A 12,422-nucleotide genomic window follows, 5' to 3' on the forward strand; every position below is an offset into this window, starting at 1 on the left:
TGATGCACTTGATTGTTCATTAGACGGAGAGGTTTATTTTGCCTGATATACTGGTTTGTTCACTAGAGGAGTTTACTTGTTGCAGACGAGTAGTCACAATAACGTGGCTGAAGTATGTTGACCAGACCACACACTAGAAGGTGAAGGGACGACGACGTTTCGGTCCGTTCTGGACCATTCTCAAGTAGAAACGTCGTCGTCACTTCACTTCGTAGTGTGTAGTCGAGTTTACTTGTTAACTGGGAAGAGAAGTTTATTTTGCTTGATTAACTAGCTTGCAGATGATGAGTCACAATAACGAGGCTGAAGATATGATGATCAAACAACACATCAGAAGATGGAGAAACGAAGACGTTTCGGTCCGTCCTGGACCATTATCAAGTAAACTTGATAATGAACCGAAACGTCGTCGTTTCTTCATTTTCTGATGTGTTGTTTGATCATAAATTAATTTGTTCACTGAAAGGATTTTGCTTTCCATGTAATATATGTAATTAAATTCACTGTCTCGCTCTATATTCCAGATTTTCTCTCATTCTCTTTACGTGCATAATGCTTATTTTATTTATCCTATATAGCTTTATATATATATTTTACTGTTTATAGATATACATCACTATATCGCTATCTATATCTAAAAGCGAGAATGTCTGTGTCTGTCTGTCTGTGTCTGTCTAAGGTTGGAGGCCTGATGCTCGTCAGATGCCTCTCACCAAACCTTGCAGCTGACCTCCCATCCCATATACAGGGAGTCTGGGCTGCTATACGACCCGAGCAGCTCGTCAGCGAGCCAGAAGCAGTGGACGAGTTACCTGGTGGCCCACGAGCTGGCCCACCAGTGGTTCGGTAACCTGGTCACGATGACCTGGTGGACCGACCTCTGGCTCAACGAAGGCTTCGCCACCTACATGGCTGATGTAGCCATAGATAATGTGAGTGTTTAATTCTCCCGAGGACTGCACGCTCGGGTCTTTGAGGGAGGGAGGGGATTGTCCAGGGGTTTACCTTGCAAGAGACGCTTGTGGATAGTGTTTGTCCAGGAGGTTTACCTTGCAGGGATCTTTGAAGAAGAATATCCAGAGGTTTTGCATGCTATGGTCTTAGAGGGGCGGGTGATTGTCCATGGGTTTATCATGCCTACATATCATTTGTTTCAAGCATTGTGAGGAAGTAATAACGTACTCGTTGGTTCGGCATTACCTGGTAGACCAGGACTTGGTAGACCAGCCAAGACCACTGTAATGGATCACTGAAGAATTCTTTCTACTATGAACAGGAGCCATATTCAACTGTCGAACTGATCAAGAATAGTCTTGATGCAGGTATAGATGTGTTGGATAACACCAAAAAGTGTAGACGACAACAGCAAAATCTCAGATGGCTCAACACATGATGCAAACTACCGGTCAGTCTCGAGAGCAAAACACCCAGGCTGCAGCTTGAGTCACAAGTCCATAAAAATGCCTGTATGTTTTCGCAACAAAGCATTTTAGACCGTTGAGACGAAGATTAACCTGATTCAGTGATGGAAGTGGAAAGAGTAGACACAGACAGAAACTACTTACGATCCAAAGCTTACCACCACATCTGAGACATAGTGGAGGTAGTATTATGACTTGGACGTGTATGGGTTCCACTGGAAGTGTCTCACTTGTCTTTATTGGTGGTGTGACTAAGAATGGCAGCAGTAGGATTATTTCTGAAGTGTAAAGTCATATCGTATCTGCTCAGATCCAGCCAAATGCCTCCTACAGCATAGAGCCTAGTTAGTCCAATAGGCTGTTGATGCTTGAATCCCTATGTAATCAAGTGTAAGCTGCTGTCCGCAAATCATGGGCATGTGATTCCTCATCTGCATATGGATGTCTTATGGGTATAATTTATATAATAATTTAGCATGACCTTCCTTTACCTTGCCCTGGAAAGATTCCCACACCTTCCATAATAACGTTTTGACCTTATTCTCTGCTCGTTCTTGGTGATGTGGGCTGACGGCGGCGCAGCTGGAGCCGTCTTGGAGGGTGATGGATCAGTTCGTTGTGGCGCGGCAGCAGGCGGTGATGGCTCTGGACGCCCTCCGCTCCTCCCACCCCGTCAGCGTCCCCGTGCACGACCCCGCCCATATTAACGAGATCTTCGACACCATCTCCTACAACAAAGGTAGCATTGTCGAGATGTGTAACACCAGTACCACCTCCATCGGAAATAGATTTCTCATCGAAACTTACAAAACTTGAGCTGTGTGTACTCTTCTAATTGTGCTTGCTCTTTGGTATCGCTACTCGACTGTCAGTCAACTGGTGTACAGGTTCCTGCTCCTATTGGGCTCTATCATATAAGAGCTCTATTCACTAAGAGTTATTATCCTACACCAACTAAGAGCTGTAATCCTACATCAGTTCACTAAGAACTATTATGCTACACCAGCTCACTTAAAACTATTATCCTACACCAGCTCATTAGCAACTATCCTGCAGCTCATTTTAAATCCTGGCCCTACTAATGTGTTAATTACGAACTGAGACACCTCCGGCAGGAGCTTCGATCATACGGATGATGAGACACTTCCTGACGGAGTCAGCCTTCAGGAGGGGCCTCCGCACCTTCCTCAGGCAACTGTAAGTCCCTCAACATTCACTCAGCATCTAAGAGCAACTTTATTAAGGCATCTTCGAAAAGATTGAAAATAGGATCTTAATTTTTTAATTGTTTGAATAGTTTAATTATTTTTTGTTTATAGGATTTAATCATTTTATTTATGCTTTGTTGTTTTTAATTGATTTTTGTCGTAGATTTTTATATTATTTCATTAGTATTGATTGATTTGTTTCTATTTATTTCGATGTATTTTTTTTAAGAATTTGTATTAATTTGATTTTTAGTTTTATACTTATTATTTATAATTTTTTCCATTTATATTACCGATTGTACTTTTATTGTTAACGCGACATTGAAAGGTAGAAAGCAGAAAATCAGTTTAATAAAATTTTTTACTTTAAGACAATAATGCTATGAATCCTCCTCCCACGTCTTCACCTTCCCTGTCCCCCATATCCAGTTCCAGTGGTGTATAGTGGTGGTGGCTTAGCACTCACCTCGTGATTACATTGCTCTTCCTAGGGTGATATTTCTTTCCGTCCAGGATGTACAAGAACGCGGACCAGGACGACCTGTGGCTTCATCTGACGGAGGCGGCGCACAAGGAAGAGACGCTGCTGCACGATCTGACCGTCAAGACCATCATGGATACCTGGACGCTACAGAAAGGCTTCCCCGTCGTCACCGTCTCGAGGGTCAGTGCGACTTCTGCCGTCGTCACTCAGGAGTACTTCGTGCTGGACAAGACCGCGGCGACGGAGGGCAGCACGACGGCCCGCAAGTGGTGGATCCCCGTGACCTCTACCACGCAGATGAGGCCAGAGTTCAATGACACCAGCGTCAGGTTGTGGCTCAGTGGGGATGGTACTGAGCCCGTGTCACAACGCATCAGCGTCCCTGAGCCGCACTACTGGGTTATCTTCAATGTCAAGCAGACAGGTATGTTACACATAGAGATCACAATAACGTGATGCATCAAATGAACAAATCCACAAGGGCCGTGACGAGGATTCGAACCTGCGTCCGGGAGCATCCCAGACACTGCCTTAATCGACTGGGCTACGACAGGGTAAAAGGGGTTTATAGTGGTTTTTTACCCTGTCGTAGTTCAGTCGATTAAGGCAGTGTCTGGGATGCTCCCGAACGCAGGTTCGAATCCTCGTCACGGCCCTTGTGGATTTGTTCAGACAGGTATGTGTTCTCAGACGGCAACCTCGAGAGTTGTTGTTGTTGTTGTTGTTGTTCAGCTACTCGGAACAAAGTTTCCATGTGTTACGGGCTATGGTGATCCCGTAACACACCTCCAGAGGTGCTCAGGGCTGTGGAGTGACGGTTATAAGCGCGTGCTGACCAAAACACACACACTAGAAAGTGAAGGGACGATGACGTTTCAGTCCATCGTGGACCATTCTCAAGTAGATTGTGAGAATGGTCCAGGATGGACCGAAACGTCGTCGTCCCTTCACTTTCTAGTGTGTGGTTTGGTCAACATATTTCAGCCACGTTATTGTGACTCATCGCCTGCTTATAGGCTCATGTTTCCCAATAGACTTTTCGTTGCTTGCATGCAAATTATAATTATTTATTACTACTTAAATCTGTAATGATTACAAAATATTTAAAGTATAAAATTTTGACAATCCATCCTCCTATAAAGATAGTACTGTTAGCAACGATGAGAACCATCGTACAACTATTGACGTAAGAGGCAATTGACGGGCTCGGTCGTAGGAACAGTCAACTTCAGAACATGAAAGATTTATCCCCTTTTATATTTAGACACTTCTACCTTTCCTGTTATAACAACCGAGCTTTAGCATAAAAAATCAGTAAATCCATTATTAAGGTCATTGGATATTATTAGAATAAAACTTGATCTGCCTTATTTTATTTGCGGTTATTACTTAATCTTTTCCATCCATACAATTTCATCAGGTTTCTTTATTAACCTTGATTGATTCTTGCAAAGTTCAGTCACCTTTGGGTCTGTATATACATACTCTGGAATCAGAGTATGTATACTCTGGAAAACACCGCATCTTTATCCTGACACCGGAGTGATGACAAAATTCTTGAGACTTGTTACTGTGACGCCATCTGTTGAATGCACCCGACCCCAATTCATTTAGGAAGGGAAGTGTGAAGATGTCAACATCTTTTGAGCGCACCCGACCCCATTTTCTGTTCCCCGGGAGCGAAACAGTGATCCGCACTTTACTCCCGGCGTCTTAGCATCTCTCTCAATATCATAACTTACCATTCCACAGGCTACTACCGCGTCAACTACGACCAGGCCAACTGGGAGCTCCTAATTCAGCAGCTGCAGGAGGATCACCGCGTCATACACGTCACCAACAGAGCCCAGATCATCGACGATGCCTTCAACCTCGCCAGGGCAGGTATGTAACCGGACTCGCGTAACTCGGGTAACGTCTATGCAGTTACCTTTTGGATATAACCAGATATTTCATCAATAGTTCATGAGTTACTTACGGGGCAATTTCTATGTAACGTATATACAAGAAAGACCAAATTCTTATTCCTTCAATAATTCAAATATGTTGAAAAGCCTCCCAATACTCCTATCTCTCAATGCACTTCCAATCATCTCCATTCCACCATCAATTTTATGACTAATCACCGCTAATCCCACAATTCAAATTCTTCTACAAATTCAGCCTAACAATACATCCTCCATAGTCCCTCCTCTTTCACCAATAGCCAACGCCAATCCAATGACCACAGAAAACGTACGGAACACTGGCACAGTTAACCCCTTACTATAGAAAACTCAGCAAGTGGGATGCCTCACTCATACTGCCGCTCATTTGCGCATAGTGTGTACAGTAGTCTCCTGCTTCAGGTCGCCTGTCCTACAAGACGGCTCTGGCAACGATCGCGTACCTGGGCCAGGAGGAGGAGCGTGTGCCTTGGGAGGCAGCCTTCTTCAACTTCAAGTACCTCTTCCACATGTTCTCCCGGGACCCGTCTTACGGCGCCCTCAGAGTATGTCTCCAGCTAGCTAATCTTTCCCAAATAGCAACAATAATATCACTGGTAACACCAACAATGCCAAAAATATAACAGTAACATAGAATGGTAATGACTCCTTAAATAAGTTTATTTGCAATGTCGAGCAATTGTTTTGTTATTTATCTATTACTGTTATGTAGTGACAATTTAACACGCTAAATCTAACTGGATCAAAGACCGACAAATATTCATAGTGATCACAGCTTAAAGTATGAGAAGGATAATAGATAAACAACAAATGTCATCAACAGTGTGAATTGTCTGTCTCTTTTACGGCAAAGATTAAGTATAACATTTGCATTAGGAAAACTTATTTTAGCATTACTTCGCTGATAACTTGACCTGTATAAGCGTTGAATTTTATATGCGGCTCCTCATTTTGCTTCTCCTGAGTGAATACGGAGTCAAATGTGTGCAGTGATATAGCCTTATAGGGTAGCCCACACTAGGGCTGGAAGGAACTTACAGCCTCGGCCTGACTTTGTCTTCACGGGTTCTTACATCCACAGCATGACAATGTCTTCACGGGTTCTTACATCCACAGCATGACAAATGTCTTCACGAATTCTTACAGCCACAGCATGACAATGTCTTCACGGGTTCTTACAGCCACAGCATGACAATGTCTTCACGGGTTCTTACAGCCACAGCATGACAATGTCTTCACGGGTTCTTACAGCCACAGCATGACAATGTCTTTACGGGTTCTTACAGCCACAGCATGACATTGTCTTTACGGGTTCTTACAGCCACAGCATGACATTGTCTTTACGGGTTCTTACAGCCACAACATGACAATGTCTTCACGGGTTCTTACAGTCTCGGCTTGACTATTTTGGGGCAATGAGGCGACTTGAACCGGCGTTCTGGTGATTCCCAGACACATGCCGTATCCACTCAGCCACGATAAGACAGAAGCCTATCAACCTGCAACTCTGCTGAATTCACTGGGAATTCAAAGAATAAGAAATATTAATTTTAACATCAATTTCGTCGGAAGAGAACTAATTTTGCAGCGTTACACTCGGTACAAACTTTATAAGTAAATGGACCATAGCCATATCAGTGTATGAATATATTTTTCCAATGAATCAGTTTAGATTAACTCTGTTTTGTTCGTTCTCACGATGTGAAAGGTCATTGTAATGAGCATTACTTACATTATCTCGCTGCTGACAGGACTACCTTATGTCGGTCGTCCTGCCGGCGTACGAGAGGTTGGGGTTCGAGGAGGTCCCTGAGGAGGACCTGCCCATCATGCTGCTGAGGTCCAGCGTGCTGACCTGGGCCTGCTACCTCGGTCATCCTGACTGTCGCATCAAGTCCCTGAATCTCTTCAGGAGCTGGATGGCCAACCCAGAAACTTTCAAGTAAGAAGCCTGTGTAATAAGCTGAATCGTAGTGTAAAATGTGTTTTCTTTGTGACTGGGCTCTGATGTACAGGTAATATTTTGTATGCTATGCTTGTTTCTATGTTTTAGCATCAAACACTTTGTTTTGGAGCTAAATCCAAAAAATTCATGCAGATGGGAACATAAATGAAGAAAAATGACTAAGCTCGACAAATTTAAATTCAGCATTTTTTTCTACCACGGACGTTGCCACACATTTACAATGCTAACCAGCATTGACAAGTCGATGTGCAGAAGCCTAAACAGAAGCCTGAAGCTTAACAAAAAAACTTCTAAACTTCCTTCCTGATGACATTGTTATTATATATTTTAATGCATTTTTGCATATTTTATACTAGAGGGGTACCTGGTGATGCCAGAGATTCTCTCTCCCTCCACCACCCCATTCCTCCCTTCTTATCTTCCCCTCTTCCCTATCTCCTATTTCTGCTCCTTCTCTCTCCTTCTTCTCACCTTCACCCTCCCCCCTTCTTCTCTTTCCTTTTCCCCTCTTTTCCACCTTTTCCACATTCTTCACAACATCGCCCCACCCCTTGATCCCCCTCTTCGTCCTCATTCCTTTGGTTCCTCCCCTTCTCTCCCTATTCCTATCCCCCCCTTTCCCTCCCCATTCTCTCACCGCCTCTTCTCTCGGAAAAAATTATTATTAAGAAGCATTGAAACAATATGGGGCTCTCCGAAAATATATTATGATCACTAAAACTTCATGGGAATCACACCAAATATCGTGCAATTTTCATGGAGTCAAGTGTGTATATCTATAAATGTTAATATTTCTTAAAGCATTTAACTTAGAATGGTCTGGATAGGCCTATGTCCATTCGGTACCCCAGACCATTCCCCCTGCAAAGTTAGATGAGGCTAGCGCCAAGTGTCTGGCCTCCAGCTTTGGACGGGTAACCATACAACCCAAATGTACTCAAATGAGCCACAGAGACATTAGAAAGAACTTTCTCAGTGTCAGAGTAGTTAATAAATGGATTGCACTAGGAAGTGATGTGGTGGAGGCTGACTTCATACAATTTCAATTGTAGATATGATAGAGCTCAATAATCTCAGGAACCTGTGCACCAGTAGATTGACAGTTGAGAGGCGGGAGCAAAGAGCCGAAGCTCAACCCCCCGCAAGCACAATTAGGCGAGTTCAGACATTCTCTTTTATAGTATAGAAGTTTCGTGCATCATATAATTTCGAAGAGCTTTGTTTTTTACAATACCAAAAGTCAGCACATCAACAGATCCTAAACAGCCAGCATAGAAATATTTGTGCCAGAGCACTTAAGACCTCTTAATAAAAAACAACACTTAACATGGTCTAATTTTCACTTATTATCAAAAGCATACACTTAAAATCCTCGTATCAGAAATTGTATTACCTTATTTGCCGGCTGATAGTACGCCTGATTCTGGCCACCAACACCTGAGTACTGTCTCCACTGCATTTACACACCTAAAATCACATGCAATGCCCTAAAAATCGGTTGAAAATCATTTTCATTAAATGAATGATAAAAAAGAACTACAAAATATCAAACATATATGCGCTTCGTTCCAATCGACTTGAGAATGGTCCAGGACGGACCGAAACGTCGTCGTCCCTTCACCTTCTAGTGTGTGGTCTGGTCAACATACTTTAGCCACGTTATTGTGACTCATCGCCTGCATATATGCGCTTCGTACAGGGGCAAATAAGATATGTTTGTGATATACTGATGACAGAGGCGTCGAGTATTGCGTTGTGTGCTTGTCTTCCAGAGGGATCTCTGCCAACGTGGCCGCGACCGTCTACTGCACGGCTCTCAAGGAGGGCGGAGAACTGGAGTGGAACTTCGCCTGGAGGTACTCCAGAACCAAGCCCGTGCCTGAGCTGAAAGACGCCCTCTCCTGCACCACCGAGATCTGGCTGCTGTTGAGGTCGGTGCATTTGCAGCTCCTCTGTTAGGAGTTCAAAATCTACCTGTAAAAGGAATTAGAATACTGTCTGACTTTACTGTACTGACCTTTGTCTTATAATGCTACCGCTCCTCACACCAGTTATGAGTCTTAAAAGCGGCAATAAAGCTCTTGTAATAAAAAAAGAGGTAATAATAAAAGGGGGTAATAAAAATGGTAGTAATTAAAGCAACGTTGAATGTGGTAAAATATAAGTAGCAGCAGTAAAATATTTATTCTCGTATATATCAGGCTATTGTGATTTCATGATGCATCGACGAGGGTGTCCGGGGGGTGGGGTGGGCACTGCATGACTTACACCAGGGTGTACTGCATGACCCACACCAGGGTGTACTGCATGACCCACACCAGGGTGTACTGCATGACCCACACCAGGGTGTACTGCATGACCCACACCAGGGTGTACTGCATGACCTACACCAGGGTGTACTGCATGACCCACACCAGGGTGTACTGCATGACCCACACCAGGGTGTACTGCATGACCCACACCAGGGTGTACTGCATGACCTACACCAGGGTGTACTGCATGACCCACACCAGGGTGTACTGCATGACCCACACCAGGGTGTACTGCATGACCTACACCAGGGTGTACTGCATGACCCACACCAGGGTGTACTGCATGACCTACACCAGGGTGTACTGCATGACCCACACCAGGGTGTACAGCATGACCTACACCAGGGTGTACTGCATGACCTACACCCGGGTTTACTGCATGACCCACACCAGGGTGTACTGCATGACCTACCAAAGGGTAAGGTGTACAAACAGGATGAGTGTACCAGCCGAGTGCCTCACACACATGGTGAATAAGACAACAGGTTATCATACCGTTAAGTCCAACGTCGTCCAATAGAAGACGTTCTTCCTAGTGCTATAGGAAGTGCGTGCGTAATGCCTTGGCGCTTCTCCTGATAATTCCTTCCTTCCGGACAGGTATCTGGAGGGGGCGTTCAATGCCACGTCGAGTATCAGGCGTCAGGACGCTGCCAACACCTTCATGAGCGTTGCTAGCGACGGAGTGGGCACCCTGGTCGCCTGGGACTACATGAGAGCAAACTGGCAAAATATCACAGACTAGTGAGTGTTATTACGAAATTTTAATTAAAATTTTAAATAAAGCGGCGGGGGAGGGGGGCGCCGCTTTAACGAGCCTGGCCTGAGGACAGGATGCGGCCTTGTCTAAAGTGTTTTTCATTCATAAGACTTCTGGCATTGTTGATGAGGACAGGCTGCTGCTTTGTTGATAAGATCAGGGTGCATGACTGAAAACTATGCTCAAAGTTTCCATGAATCCAAAGTTTCCTCTAGTTTTTTCCTGCATTCGAATCACATTCGTGTACTGCATCACTCGCGTAATGTAAATGCTAACGTTTCGGTCTGTCCTGGACCATTATCTAAATTCTGATGGTCCGGAGCGGACCGAAACGTCGTGACTTCCATTATTTCCAAATGTGTGGGTTGGGTGTGTAATGCAAAAGATGCTTTGGAAATATTTACAGCTGCGAGTTAGAGTTTATCGAGTAGCATCTTAAACATAAACTCACTGTAAAGTTTACATCATAATATGTAAATATTTTGAGTGTAAAAGCTATAGATAGGAGCTTCCCCGCTCGGGCCAGCAAACCTTCTGAATTGTATTTACATGTTTACGTTCTTATAATATTCGTCTATCGTTTATCGCCCATCTCTCATTTCCCCAGTATCGGCAATACCTTCTTCGCCCTTCCCAAGATGGTAGAAGCTGTAACCAGATCCTTCAACACACCGCAACTCCTCCACGAGGTAAGGTGGCGTCTTCGTGGTAGGCAGGATAGTGGAGAGGCTAGAGGATAGGGTAGGCAGTCTGGCGAACACCATTCCAGCGTTGTATAAAATGGCAAACCATCTTATTACTAAGGGTAAAATATGTGAAATCCTTGCACTCTATCCACTGTTTCCAGTAGATAAACAACATATGAGATTAAGAGGAAAGTAGTGTATTGACACAGGGGGAGCTCTGGTGGGCCTGACAAAAGCCTGTCATTTCCTATAATTTTTCTATATATGTCACACGATTAAGTATTTCGTGTTTATACTCGCTAATTATCATAAAATATAATTATCAAATAAAGAAAAAAATATAATTATCAATTTAAGAAGTTAAAACACATAGTGCACACAAACTACAACCAGTGAGAAGTTTCACAATAGTTTCCACAAAGGGTGAGGTATGAGATGTTTTTGGGGGTGTGAAGCAACTCTTGTCGTGGTGTCATCTGCTGATCTGTGGCACCGCAGCCATAATATGGTATATAGCTCAGGATTCCACTGAACTAGAGGAGGTCCATGTAGTTTAACACACAAGCGCTGATACATAATTTAAGAGAATTCTTGAGCGTGTTATTATCAGGTTCATGTGACTGAATCCCATCTCACACTCAACAGTACTAATATCAATACTTTGTAAACAGCTCAGTAATGTGTGTAAATCTTGGAGGATGCGGTGTTCATGCTCCTCCACATAGTCTCTAATGGTATTTAGTGCTGAGTAAGAAGAAAGCTCAAACCTCTTAGAGAGACTATTTCAGCTTCTCCGTAATAAGGTGGTAGTTAATGAGGCCAGTAGTCCTTGTCAAGGACACACATTTCACTTAGCAGTGATTTATACATACTTTGAGGTTCAGAAGTTTGAGAACCCTTCGTGGATGATGTCGTGAACATACGGTGCTGCAACTTGTTCACAAGACTTGTAAGAAACTGTTAATAATTAATGGAGACAACTTTCTTGTTGCTTGTTACGGTAATTCCTCCAAATTTCTCCTTTTCAATTGTCTTTTGAGCTTTTAAAGTTCTAGTGCCAGGTGTCTCTTCAATTCCATGCAATGACCTTATGGTCCGTTGAATCGGTTTGTCTGCATGCACAATGGAAGTACAGTAGTGTGTTTCTGTAGACACTCTGACAGTAAACAAAGTTCATGCAATGTGTCATACATTAGAGCTAAATCCAATAGAAACTGTTCTGAAGTTAGCTTTTTTTTTCAACAGACCTTCATTGGGTTTTCTATCACTTCCAAATCTTGTTTCATCTTTCACTGTTTTTTTCAGAATGAAAACAAAGTGCTTCATAATTTTTTTTCACACTGCTGAAACTGTTCGAAACACGCTGCCCGCCTACCTGGTGCTTATAACACGGCCTATTTTGCAACTGTGTTAAAGTTGTGAGGCACATTCAGATAGTTCCTTTTGATGTAGATGTGATCTACTGTAAACTGAGTAGACTCGCCCGAAACGCTATGCGTGCTAGTGGCTGTACAAGAATGTAGGAGAACAATTTGTCCATAAATGCTTGAAAGTGATTAATTCCGTGAACTTTTCTCATTGAATCACCTACTGCAAGTTCCAATCAGTGATTAAGACAGTGCCAGATTATTATATCAAG

At 43.4% G+C, this 12,422-nt stretch overlaps 1 protein-coding gene across 2 annotated transcripts in view; it reads left to right on the forward strand.

Annotated features, from left to right (window-relative positions):
• LOC123751753 (aminopeptidase N) overlaps positions 1 to 12,422 on the forward strand; it is a 28,603-nt gene that overhangs the window by 14,812 nt on the left and 1,369 nt on the right. For both annotated transcript variants that reach the window (XM_045733845.2, XM_045733837.2), the window contains exons 8-17: positions 749 to 932; positions 2,004 to 2,160; positions 2,537 to 2,618; positions 3,143 to 3,537; positions 4,866 to 4,997; positions 5,462 to 5,604; positions 6,811 to 7,001; positions 8,798 to 8,956; positions 9,938 to 10,081; positions 10,705 to 10,786. In XM_045733845.2, coding sequence (XP_045589801.2) covers positions 749 to 932; positions 2,004 to 2,160; positions 2,537 to 2,618; positions 3,143 to 3,537; positions 4,866 to 4,997; positions 5,462 to 5,604; positions 6,811 to 7,001; positions 8,798 to 8,956; positions 9,938 to 10,081; positions 10,705 to 10,786 — 1,669 coding nt within the window. The remainder of the gene's footprint in view (positions 1 to 748; positions 933 to 2,003; positions 2,161 to 2,536; positions 2,619 to 3,142; positions 3,538 to 4,865; positions 4,998 to 5,461; positions 5,605 to 6,810; positions 7,002 to 8,797; positions 8,957 to 9,937; positions 10,082 to 10,704; positions 10,787 to 12,422) is intronic.

Source organism: Procambarus clarkii, chromosome 4, assembly GCF_040958095.1.
Source record: "Procambarus clarkii isolate CNS0578487 chromosome 4, FALCON_Pclarkii_2.0, whole genome shotgun sequence".
NCBI lineage: Eukaryota > Metazoa > Arthropoda > Malacostraca > Decapoda > Cambaridae > Procambarus > Procambarus clarkii.